The 13,522-nt window shown below is 31.4% G+C and overlaps 2 protein-coding genes across 2 annotated transcripts; both read left to right on the top strand.

Moving 5' to 3' along the window:
* LOC143572587 (protein FLX-like 4) lies at positions 1–1,970 on the top strand. Its single transcript, XM_077057709.1, has 3 exons — positions 1–500; positions 1,443–1,582; positions 1,702–1,970. Exons 1-3 carry the CDS (start codon positions 1–3, stop codon positions 1,968–1,970), a joined length of 909 nt encoding a protein of 302 aa, XP_076913824.1.
* A 2,519-nt stretch (positions 1,971–4,489) lies between these two features.
* On the top strand, positions 4,490–6,528 carry LOC143572575 (cytochrome c oxidase subunit 6b-3-like). The gene is made up of 4 exons (XM_077057701.1): positions 4,490–4,511; positions 5,148–5,236; positions 6,131–6,212; positions 6,352–6,528. Exons 1-4 carry the CDS (start codon positions 4,503–4,505, stop codon positions 6,403–6,405), a joined length of 234 nt encoding a protein of 77 aa, XP_076913816.1. The 5' UTR covers positions 4,490–4,502; the 3' UTR covers positions 6,406–6,528.
* The last annotated feature ends 6,994 nt before the right edge of the window (positions 6,529–13,522 follow it).

Raw genomic sequence — 13,522 nt, 5'->3', positions numbered from 1 at the left:
ATGTCTTCAAGAAGACATGGATCACCTCCACAAGGAAGCCGGTCAGCCCAAGCTCCTGGGATGATGCGCCACGTATACCTCGAGCGCGTTGACACCAAACCGGTGGCTCAGCCATCTGAACTAGAGCGGTTAGCCATTGACAACCAAAGACTAGCCACCACTCATGTAGCCTTACGCCAAGAATTAGTGGCCACGACACAAGATATTCAAAAACTCAAGGCCCACATTGGAACCATTCAAGCCGAAAGTGATGCTCAGATTCGGTTATTACTGGATAAGATTTCAAAAATGGAAGTTGATATTCAAGCTGGTGATACTGTGAAGAAAGAAGTTCAGAAGGCCCATGCTGAGGCCCGGGCTTTGGTGGTGACTAGGCAGGATTTGATTGCTCAAATTGAGAAGTCGAGTCAAGAGTTGAAGAAAGTACGTGCTGAGGTGGAAGCTTTACCCGAATTGAAAGTAGAACTTGATGGTTTGAAGCAAGAACACCAGAAGTTAAGGTTAGTAGATGACATTTGGGTTCTGGTTATCTATATATGTAGGTTGAAGTTTTGACTGGTTTACTAATGAATGAAACGAGGGGTGTAAATGAGCCGAGCCTGAGCTTTTCAAAGTTCGAGCTTGGCTCATTTAACTTACGAGAACTCAACCTCATTTAACTTTTAAGAGCTTGAGCTTGGCTCGTTTAACTTACGAGAGATCGAACTTGCTCTGCTCACAAGCAGTTTTTCAAGCTCGAGCATGGCTCGGCTCGTTTATAATTTATTAAGTAATTTATACATTTACATTTTTTTAACATATTTTAATTATTATCTATATATAACATAATATAGATATAGATTAATTAGTTATTACTTATTATTATTATTATTATTATTATTATTGTTGTTGTTGTTGTTATTATTTTGATATATAATAATAATTATCATAAAAAGGTATAGTTAATATATTTAATAAAATTGATATAAATAATGGGCTCGTCTAAGCTCACGAGTCAGCTCGAGCAGTTGAGCTCAATAAGTGAAGCTCGGGCATATGCTTACTAAGCACACTTACTTTTAGGCTCGAGCTTGGGCTTGGACTTGCTTAACCTCGGTTTAATTCAAGTTTTAGTGAGCCGACCTCGAGTAGCTCATGAGTAGCTTGGTTCATTTACACCCCTAAATGGAGCAACTCGGGTTTTGTTTTATCTCTTATGCGTAAAACAAGTAAAATTTAAAGAAGTTTGCATAAGACCTTTAAGTTTTTCTATTAAAGAAAAACATAAAATTTTTAATCATTTTTTTGCATGATATTTATATATAAAAAACAATGTTTTCAGCACAAAGTACTCATTTAATCATTTTGACTCAACCAACTGGACCTGCTCATTTTGCTACCTTTTTAATTTTAATGGCGGGTCTGAACTGTAAATCTTTTTTGCTTGGCGTGTTTTCGTGCAGGTTGATTTTTGAGCATGAGAAAAAGTTAAACATGGAGAAAGCGGCGCAATTGGAAAGTACGGATAAAGATCTCTTGGGGATGGCAAGAGAAATTGAGAGGTTACGAGCTGACATGTTTAACACCGAGAAGCGCGCAAACGGTAAATTTTTTCTTCCTTTTAATAGATTAAACATAATAAGTGGTAAAAATGCAATCTCTATTAGTATCAACATTATCCAATTTGACTCGCTCATAAGTAAATGTTTGTTTTGTATGCAGCACCAAACATGTATGGTGGGCCCCACATGAACCAAGAATGGTACCCTCCACCACCTATGCATGATATTGGCGGCAATTATGTTGACGGGTACGGAAATTATCATCATGCTTCCTATGATGGTGGTGATCCTCGACTAGCTGGTGGTTTGGGTGGCCGTCCTCAATGGGGACCGCCACCACCAGCACCACCACCACATATGCCCCCCTATGGTGTAGGCCACCCTGGACCGCAGTGGAGAGGACCACTGCCATATAACTCTAGGGCATGAACATGCTACAAGAGTAGTCTAGGGTTTTTATTTATGGTTCAAATATATGTGATTGTTTATGAAATGTAATGCCTTGATGATGTTATCCCATCCCCATCAACTAATGTTGTAAAAGGTTTAGATTTACAAAATTGGGGAGTTAGTTTCTTTTTTGGCATTAATATATTATCCTTTTGACTGTTAAATTGTCGATATGAGTCAAGTTATTTTCATCATAGTTGTCGAGATATTTTATTTTGTTACAATCCAAAGCCGCTTTTTTCTTTGGGTGTGTGTGTGTTCGAATGTTATACACAAGATCGCATACTTTTAAGAGTTTAGGACTGTACTGTTGCATAGACTGTACACAAGATTGCATACTTTAAGACTATACACGAGATCACCATAGGGCCGAAAATTGACCGTTAGATGATTAGTAGCTGGATAAGATATGACTTGTGTGAACATTAAGTTACTGATAAAAGTTATTTATATGGTATTCTAGTTCTAGACAATATATGTGTAGCAATACGGTGTTGTAATGGTGTTAAAAGAGTGGTCACAGAAACACAGGTTGAGGGCGGTATGTCATATGTGACACGAAGACAATGTGCACCAAAAAAAGCCACATTCTAGTAGCAGTTACTCGGGTAAAAGATAGTCCTTAGAAAAGATATTGGCTTGGAAAATTGGCTCAAGAGCTGTACTGATGATGAATTATGATGATGGATTGCTTTTGTGGTTCTTCACTTATGTGTAACTTATAAAATCCATAGGCTATAGTGCTATGAAGAGATATCTCAAGATGATAACATAGATAAAAATAGAAAAAAAATATGATTTTTTTTATGCGTGTTAACCTAAATAGACATTACTTGTTTCAGTTTGAATCCGGGCCAATTACCCTTCTCTTTTTATAAAGGTTATGGGTTACTACGTGTACATCTTGGGTGCGACACACCACCACACAAGCGCATGACAGGGGTGCGAGGACGAAAGGGTTGAGACCACCAGAAGCGCAGGGCAGGACTTGTGTAATTTATTTATTTTTAATTAATAATTAATATATAAACCAATTATTTCTCAAACTCACCATTTCTTTTTTCAGTTTTATATTACAAACCCGGTCACAATACACATTTTCACAACAAACCTTCGCGAAGATAAATGTAAAACTCAACAACGCTTGTGCGACACACTTTTTTTCAAATTCATAACACATGGCCTAACAATAACAAATTAAAAATAGAATATAAAAACCACAAATCATCATATGGTTAGTTGTTTTTTTTTAAACTGCTTTGATTATTTTACTAGAAAGAAAGTAAAAGCGAATGGTTAATTTCTATGATACATATTATAGGTAATAAATATGCGAGTTACTTGATTTTCTTCTTTCAATAAACCATGTTCTAGAATTCAAAGATATGCAATTTTCTGGATGGTCTTGGTTAGGGGACACATTTTTGGGAAAAGTTTCAATCCCTAGTCTTAGATTATCGATAGAATAGTCGTTGTTTAAATCGGTTAATGACTAACAAGTCTCATTTATGGGTAAAAATAAACGTACAATCATTAACCTACGCCTTAATGGTCCACCAAAATGTGTCAATCAGATGTTGATATCATGTCCATTTGCGAAACTGATTTGGCAACTTGGCAAGGTATACTAGGATGGTGCAGGGCATCAATCTCATCGGTTTGCAAAGTGAAAAAAAAAAAAAAAGATGTTTAAATACCAAACCCGTTGGGTGATCTCAAATTCCTTAAAAATTTCTACAAGCAATTGTTTTGGCGATCTTAGGTGAATATGGAGAGCAGAAAAACGAGAAGATTTTCAACAAAAATCCTCATCACCCGAAGAAGATCTTGGAAGAGATAAAAAACAAGTTCATTTTTGTGTATTAATAATATGACAAAACTATTGAAATTTTTGTTGTGAGCTTAATCTTATTCTGTTTGTATCATGTTTTAGCATCTTGCTAGTCTTTTATAATGCAATCTCCTTGTTAAAAAAAAGTTAGAAAATTCGTTGAACCGAAAACCCAACCAACCTAAATCGGCATACAAAATGTTTAATTTTGATTTATAACTAAAAATTAAAGCAACCATTTCAATTTGAAAATATAATTTCACTTTAGATACAATTTGTTGAACAAGTGCCTACGAGCAACATTCACTCAAACAAAGATTTGGAAAAAGAGGTTTGGAAAACACTAGACTTTAGGAGGACCTCGGGTTTCCAGTCTCTGGTCATAAAAAATGCATTCAAGCTTTGATTTTAGCTAAAAAGAAGTCAATCAGACAACCAGTAATCGATAAATTTTATGAACACACAACATAAGACTGGCCAGAGAAGGGAAAAAAAAAACGGAAAATATCAGAAAACCCGAAGGTGAAATCCATGGGAAAGAGATCGAGCTTGGATTGGGAGAGTTGGCGTAAACTTATTGAAACTAGAGGGGTGCAAAGTGCAAAAGTAACACTCCATATATTTAGCTTCATTTTCCCCCAATTTTTAATCAAAGCTTTCATTTCTAATCATAATCATCCATGGCTGAGGTATTCAATAATAATAATATGATTCTTTCAATTTGAATTTGTTGTTTGATCCATCGATTAATCTATTCGCGTTTTCGGATCTATAGATTCACGATTTGACCGTACGATTAGGTTTTCAGTTCTAATTTGATTTTGTTAATTGCGATTTGGTAGTATAGAAATGGAATTAGGTCAATAATTTGCGTTTGTTGATATATTATTATTATTATTATTATTATTATTATTATTATTATTATTCCTGTGTTAATAATATGGTGGTATGGTTATGGAGATTATGAAGTTATATTATTTAAATCATTGAATATGAATAATATTATCTTTATACATATTTTTATAATGAACGAAAACATGTGTTCTTAACGGAAGAATACAGCTTAGAAAATCCGTTCGTTTAGCATTTGTTCGGTTAGTCTTAAACGAATAAACACAAGCAAGTGAAGTCCCCTTTCGTGTGAGGTCGTTGAAGAAGATGAAGTTATGCTAAAAGCTAAAATGAAATCAGAACGAGTATCTATTTCCTTTAGTTAAAAGAAAAAAGTACGAAAACAAGTGAAAGTTAACTTGGTTGAAGACTTTACATTCGGTTTTGTAGGAAAAACATATTAGTTTAACCTTTACTTGACATGCTGCTTGCAGATCGAATTGAAGACCGCACAAGCTGACTACCGTTTCCCGACAACAAACCAAAGCAGGCATTGTTTCACTCGCTATGTAGAGTTTCACAGGTATGCTATCAGCGCTAGTTTAATATGTCGCTTTATTGATCTTAAAACCTCTAAATATTTTTTAGTAATTTATGGTGTCACTTTCATTAACATTTAATATGATAAGTTGGGTCTAAACTTGTAAGTCCATCACCGGTGCAAAGGGCTAAATGCACGCACAGACGCGCCAAGTCAACTGCCACAAATATCAAATTGTAAATGCACTTACAAACTCTTATGGTTTTAGATCATCACTACTTTTTACATTTATTTTTAATAATCAAGTTGTTTTTATACCAAATAAAATTATTTATAAACATTTATATAACCTATTATAAAAAAATAAATACTTTGTTAGTAAAATAGTTGATCTAAATTGACGTATTGTACTAAAGAAATGAAAATAGTGTAAAAAATGAATTAATGTTATAGATAAATGTGGTGTGTAAATCACTGAAGGTAATTATAGACTGTTGTCAGGTCGGGCAGTTTGAGTAGGTCGAAACAGACTGGGCTTGGTTGGGGTGAACCGAAACAGTTTTTGCCCTAAATATTAAAAAAAAATGGTTAGCGTGTCGAATCTGAGTACAACAAATTATGATGAAATGATATTTTAGTAATATATCTGTTATTAGAATAAAATGAATTTAGGAGGTTTATACTTTATACACTTTCAGTCTTTTTACGTTTTTCCAATATTTACCCGTTTGATCCCGGTAATAAGCGAAATCAGCCCATTCATGAGTAAACAGGTTGAAGTTGTTGAAGCCCTGGATAAAAAGAGGCCCGCGCTATTGAATCTGTTAAATTTTCATTTTTTAAAGAAGCTATGATTCTTTTTTCTTTTTTTTTTTTTTAAATTTGAAGAAAATTTTATTTTCTTTTGAGCAATTGGTAATTTATGATCAACTGCAGATGTGTTACGGCTAAAGGTGATGATTCTTCTGAATGCCAGAAGTTTGCCAAATTTTACCGCTCTCTTTGCCCTGGTGAATGGGTAAGCAATATTATTACAATGAGAATCTATTTGTGTTTTCCTGTATTTGGATGACTTTCAATCGGGTCAACCTGTTGACCCGTTCAAAGCTATGTTTTTTTTGGGTTATTAAATTGAGTGTTTTATGATGGTGTTGTAGGTTGACAAGTGGAATGAGCAGAGGGAGAGTGGGATATTTCCAGGTCCTCTGTGAAGGTAGCTGACCTGGCATGGATATTATTTGTTTGATTTTAATTCGTTTTCAAGGTTTATGTTTCTAAGACTGGTTGGTTAATAATAAGACTTGTCATTTTTTATGTTTTGTTGGGCCGGTTTTGAATAATTTTTATATTTTCAAAAGCATAATTTTATATCAACTTTTTAAAAATGAAAACATTAGCTCATGGATACATTAAATTCATATTTCTAATATATATAACAATAACTGTTACTGTTAAACTGTCAAATCGATATGTGAACCGAAGTTTATGAACATCGCAGGCAAATACCATTTGTCGCTTTTTGCCATGTACTTCTTTTAAGTTTTAACCTCATGACATGTATTTTTAACTATATGGATATTTTGTTATGTATCTATTGGGCCTAGCCAATGGGCCCAAGTCAAGAAACCCCATCAAGTTACATGGAACATACAATATAACATAGGCTAGACCGAGATGATAGGTATGAATGAAAATTGTTTGAAATTGGTCTCTCTGTTCTTCTAATCTCACGTTATTAGAATTTTCTGTGTTATTGTTTTGATTTCTCATTATAATCGTTCTATTGAATTAATCGAATGACAATGGTTACTTCATATTTTATTCTTTCTTAGTTGTGTTAAATTTGAGTACACAACATATTTTATGGCTCATTGAAATTAGCTTGAAAAATCTCTTTTGAAGTCCGACTCTATGAATTTCATGCCTCTCATGGATGAAAAGCCTGTTTTTAATGTTGGGGTATAATGTCAGCAAGAGTAATATTTTTATGACATTGAAAAGATAAATGCATGCACACAGGCTCGTAATGAACCGAACAACCAATTAAGAGGCTTGCCTATGTTCGTTTAAACATATAAACGAACAACTTAAGGTCTAATTACCATCATAAGCGCATGGCGTAAACTAAGAAATATAAACAAAGAAACCTAAGAGCTGGCTTAAAAATAGTCGAAATAAACCAAGCGGTTGAAGTGATCATGTTTTGATGGAAGGGTTCCATAAACAATTTATAATTAGCGTAACTTGTTTACTTTTATTTTATGAAATATGGCAGCGACGGTTGAAACAAACCCCACCGGATACGAAAGATTAATAAGTATCTAAAATCTAAAATACTTCTTATAGTGAAAATATGGTGTTGGTGGTAAAGACTACAACGGCCACATCACTTCATTTTCGTCACATGGCATGAGAACGTGGGATATATCATGACTCACTAAAGAATTGGTCGTTTTGGGCAAATAAATTGAATTCGGGTTCATTTGGGTCATATCAAATCAGTCAATGGGTCAATTAAGGTTTACTTGAGACGGGTAACTATTAAATAAGTTGTTAACTAAAATAGATCCAAATAAGTTAGCATCACTCATTACCATTGTTTGTCACCACATATTCGTTGTGTTGACACAATCGTCTCCGTGGCTGCTACCTCCATGGACAGCTCTGCCCGCTCCATCGTCGTGGCTGCCATCGACACAATCCTGTTTAGATTCTTTTTTTAAAGTACCCGACTCCATTTTGGCGATAACCTACCACTTATAACCATATCATATAATTTACAAATTTCTCTCTCATCTACTCACAACCATATCATATTTAGATTTTAAAAAAAATCCCATATCATATAATTTAGAAATATTCTCTCTTCTCTACCACTTAACTTTTCCGTAATAATATTTTCTCTCTCCTCTACTCACAAACACTTATAACCATATCATATAATTTACAAATTTTCCTCCCTTATTTTTAGAGAATATGTTGAGAATGCTCTTAGGCCAGTTAGGGTTTCTGATGTGATTTGGGAATGGGGTGGTCATGCAGTGGTGAAGAGAAAAGGAGGGAGGGAGTGATTTTATGGTTTCACAAATAAAAATGGTATCTTATGGTATTTGTGCTCTGCGAGTGAGAGCTATCAATATTAGTTGGGGTTTTAAAAAGTCCAGAAAAAAGCTCGATTTAAAATCGAGTCGAGTCGAGCTGAGCTGACACATTTTGCGATCAAGTCGAGCTCGAGCCTGGGGTGGCTTGCTCGTGGCTCAACTCACAAGCTTGACTCAATAACTCGTTTTATTACTTAATATATGTTTTATTTATTATACTTATAGTTAATAAATAATAATAATAATAATAATAATAATAATAATATTATTATTATTATTATACATAGATTGATGGTCTTAACTGACTATGTTTCCATATTTGAGTTTCTAAATTAATGATTTTCTAAAAGGGTGTTGCTTTAAGCACCTTACCCAACAACATGCTACACTATATATATATATTTTTGGAACGACCAACTAAGTAACGCTGGATACTCTGTATGCGACCCCCAATAACTAAAGGTAGCCCAAGTCGGTCACGAGTCCGGATGGACGGAGCCCTTAGCGGTCCACCAATTGAGGGATTCCCCGGATAAAACCCGACCCCCACGCCCGTCAAACGACATGACAATGAGGAGTCGGTAAAACCGGGTGAGATCAGGACTCGAACCCTGGCAAGCCAGGGTCATCCCTCATATCTCCGATATAAATTGGTGATAGTGAGGTTTGAACCCCCTACCTCTCACTAGTAAAGTAATTACTCTACCATTGAGCCACATCCTACACTATATGATCATTAATCTATCTACCTATTCTAATAAAGTAAAATAATTGTTGACACGTGTCAGTTTGTGGTTAAACCCCATAACTTTTTTCCCTCCAAACTAATAACTATGTCATAGATCAATAATTATTTACTTTCCTTTTACACTTCATTTATATTATATATATATATAACATGATTAAATTATTTATTTTCCTTTAAACTCTATTTTATTATATATATATACACACACACACACTATACATTTTTATAAAATAAATATTTTTATAAATTATAAATATATGCTATAAATCTATTCATTTATTTTTTTAGTTAATTTTTTAAACTATATATATATATATGTTAAAATGTAATAATACATACCATTCACTTTCATATATAATAAAGTTTATCATAATCATTTTCTCGGTTTTTTTATCAATGATTGTTTCAGGTTTTTGTTGGAAATTAAATTTGATTGTTACTGGTCAAAATTTGGTAAATGGATTGTGTTGTACAAGTTAACTACATTTAGCTCAAGTCAAAAATGGGTAATATGAGTACTTTTAAAAGTTTGAGAATGCAAGTAGATTTATCATCAAATTTGTTACGGGTTTAAAGTTTTGATTTGAAAATGTCAAACAAATAAAAGTTAGAATTTTAAACATGATTTAGTTTCAAATTTATTTTCATTGACGATTTTGGAAATAATGAAAGATTTGGGATTTGACTAATTGACTATTTTCCCACAACTATTAAAATTTAAGAAAATACGACGAACACTTTCGACATGCTACCTCCAGGCCTATTAGTATTTCTAACTTTTATCAAATTTGAAACATTTGTGTCAACAGTGACTTTTTCTTTAATAATGATTAAAATGTAGTGTATGAAACATGTCATACAAAATTATGCAAAAGTGAATCAAAACATTCACAAAATTGAACAGGTTAACGTGTTATTTTTATGTGTTGTCATTATGGCAAAGTCGAGAAGCCCTCTCAAAATTATAAAAATCATTTTCATGATGTAGCTTAGAACTATTATTGTATGAAAAGTCTTTTTTGAAATTGGTTCATAATCAAAATTCTTTTAATTATATATGGTACTGAGAATCAAATTTCCAATAGATGGACCGTTCTCAGGTATGTTTTTACACTTGCGTTGTTATTATTATTTTTTATTAACTTCATTTTTTTTTTGAAAAAAAAATCATTTTCTGTTATAACTAAAATCAATTTATGTACACATAGTATAGATATAAACATAGATGTAATGATTTTTTTATATATAATATGTATTTATTTGCTTTATTTATAACTTTATTATTTGAATCATTTCGTGTGTTACACGGGCTTTAAAGCCAGTTAATATATAATAGTTAACAATCTCTTTAATATATTATTATTATTGATTATTAACTTAAAATAAAAAAACTCCTTTAATCATTAGTTTCTATTTATTATTATTTTTCTACAAATTTATTAGCAAGACTAGTGGCCTAAATAAAGACCGAATGCAAAGCAAATATAAACAGGTATGAATCTTTCTTTTGATTTATACTAAAGGTAAGTTTTATATTTTTATTATGTATTAATGTTATATATTGATTTCGTAGACGGACGAAAAGTTTAAATCAAAATTACGATACGCACGACTCATAAAACTATTTAACACATTTTTAAATATGTAACCTATCCAAATTATCTCATTGATATGGAGCCATGCCAAAAAAACATATATTTAGTCCATTCTAAACATAATAACATTAATTTTTCAAAATAATAGGGTGGCGGCCAATTGACAAAAGACAACTTTTAAACACCTGGGGTTTTGAGAATGAGGTCTAAGGTTCAAATTCCACAAACGACAGAGATTAAAAAGAAATTTGTTGTTTAAAACAATAATAATAAAAAATTAAAAAAAAATGCCAGCTTATATATAAAAGACATACATTTATATATTTTAATTTGATATATAAACATTTTTTAATAAAAGAAATTAAGCAAGCTAACTAATATACCAATAATTGTTCCAAATATATACATACCAACATGTGCCGACTAATTTTTAGTTTTTTTTTAAGTGACAGAGAGCATTTTATTTTTAATGGGCCATTATTTACTTTAAAAAAAATTACTTTTCTAAAAAAATAAGATTAAATGAAGCCAAAGTTTGATTGGTGAATGTGAATTATGAGATTAAATGAGATTATGGTAGGGTGGGTGCAGTTAGAAAAACCCTTTCCAAAATTTATTGATTCTAAATCCCGCCACTAACTCCTGTGTATGGATACGATATCAATTGGTTATAACAGTTCAGGGACTATCATGTTACTATGAAAAAGTTAGGGACTTTATTGTAATAGGATTAGTTGTACGTTAGTATCGTTGTATAATAACTGAATTAACAGACATGAGAAGCTAGGCTTGATTTGGTTAAATTCTTCTCCTGATTCTCTTTCAATTCTATCATGGAAGCTTGGTAAGTAATTTGTACTCTAACACCCTAAATATGGTGTGCTCTTGATTAGGAAAGGAAATTCTGGTGAAAGTTGAAAGACTTATGATGATAGATGATTTATTTTACAAGTTATTGTCGGAGTCTATAAACTTTATAGTTGGTGTTCAATATGTTAATGCATGTTAAGTGGTTTAGGTGATAGATTATCGCATAACCTAGAAATCCATGGTAAAATAAAGTAGAACTGATTCTCTTATGATTGGATTATATTGAGGAGACACACCAACAACATTGTTGAACCCAAACATCGTATGTATGTTATGGATTTTGTATAAATGGTTTATGTTATAATCTAAAGCAAATTTTGATTGTTGGGTGATTAGAGATTTGGGAAGTTTTGACCTAATTTACTAAATTAGGGATTTTGGTTAATCGTAGTGTAAATCACATTTTTGGATGCATGAAATGCTGTAAATGATGCATATAAGATGAAAATGAATTCATAGGAATGAGTTAGTAATTTGGTATAAAGAGGATGAATTGTGTTTTGAGGTTTTTAATGCACACAAGTGTTAATTTCATGTTTTATGTAATTTAATATTATACACATACATACACACTAGTTTGAGGCCCGTGTATTACACGGGTAATTAATGAAAAATTTAAATTTAATCATTAAGTGAAATATAGCCAATAAAATGAGCATATATTGTTAATACAATTACAATTTACATTAAAATTACAGAAATTACATAATTAAAATTACACAAATATGTTACAAATAAGTAAAACCTTCCTTGTACACTATATTTGTGATTGTATTGGTCGGTATATATTGTTTATCAAAAATCAAAATCTTTAGTTCATGTCTACTTGCAACTCTTGATAAGGTAACATAGAGGTATGCTTATAACTCTTCTGTGTGACAAATAAGGTTCTTCAAGCACATACCAACTCTAGATAAATAATACTGTATCCATGAAACTAACAAAAAAAAATAGTCATGCACGTAAAATATCATACCTTTTAATTAATTAATATGATGTCATTTGAGATTATCTGCTCATGTTTATCAAAAAAACATGATTATCCCAAAAACCAGATTACCTGAACATTGTTGATATAATCATCCTTAGAATCTTTAGAATTCATGATAAAAATTTGTTGGTATTAATATTCTGTGTATGACAAATTTTTAATTGATTTTATATTTTACAATTAGCAGTTGTATAAGCAAGCAACATATAAAATCGAAAAACTATAACAAATGATTTGTTTCATTTCATATGAGATATTTTGCTAGGAAAATGATAAAAACATACTAACTTTAAAGCCATGTTCAAATAACAGTGAGTTAGCAAAATATTAGAAGATTTAAAGTTGCATAAAGTGAAGATAGTTATTCTTATTTACAGTAGTTGAAAGTATTAGATTAGAAATACTTAAATTTGAATATTAATCCCGCGTTATTAGTTAATACTATGGAAAGTTGTTGGAATATTTAATTAATCGATATATATATATATATATTAACAATTTATAGAAAAAAAAACCAGGATGCAAATATTTGGGATTATGAAAGCATTATAAATGACTTTTAACTGGATTAACATTTTTTTTTAAATTAATGTGAAAATGGAATATTCCTTGAAATGTAATGAGGAGCTTGATTAAGTTACAAATAATAAAAAATAAAAATAATAAATATTTCTATTAAGTTATATTATAATAATTGATTCCTAATGAATTTTTATAACATATTTTAATAATAAATGTTATGACTGTAAATTTTTTTAAAATGCTATATATAGCTTTATTATATTGAATATAAATCATAATAAACACTTTAATTATGCACTAACCAACATGTAACACTAACGTAAACCTAATTTATTGTATTTGTATAAAAATAAAATTAATAAGTTAATATAATATTGAAATTACGTAAATAATTAATGATAACGATATTCTAGGTTTCAATATCCTAAATGATTTTGGAAAACGAAAATAGTGGAATGGAATTGAAGCATATTTTTGGTTTAAAATTTTGAATGCTTTAAT

Source organism: Bidens hawaiensis, unplaced genomic scaffold, assembly GCF_021521415.1.
Source record: "Bidens hawaiensis isolate Kalapana, Puna unplaced genomic scaffold, B.hawaiensis_p1.1 tig00025975_1, whole genome shotgun sequence".
NCBI lineage: Eukaryota > Viridiplantae > Streptophyta > Magnoliopsida > Asterales > Asteraceae > Bidens > Bidens hawaiensis.
The sequence above is the reverse complement of the archived record's forward strand: the minus strand, read 5'-3'. Positions and strand labels throughout refer to the sequence as shown.

Bases quoted from the DNA above. Each gene is read 5' to 3' on its own strand.
- LOC143572575 (XM_077057701.1), top strand. The intron at 5,237-6,130 runs GTATGCTATCAG...GATCAACTGCAG, and splicing joins CGCTATGTAGAGTTTCACAG to ATGTGTTACGGCTAAAGGTG. The intron at 6,213-6,351 runs GTAAGCAATATT...ATGGTGTTGTAG, and splicing joins CTCTTTGCCCTGGTGAATGG to GTTGACAAGTGGAATGAGCA.
- LOC143572587 (XM_077057709.1), top strand. From the start codon at position 1: ATGTCTTCAAGAAGACATGGATCACCTCCACAAGGAAGCCGGTCAGCC. The intron at 501-1,442 runs GTTAGTAGATGA...GTTTTCGTGCAG, and splicing joins CAAGAACACCAGAAGTTAAG to GTTGATTTTTGAGCATGAGA. The intron at 1,583-1,701 runs GTAAATTTTTTC...TTTTGTATGCAG, and splicing joins CACCGAGAAGCGCGCAAACG to CACCAAACATGTATGGTGGG.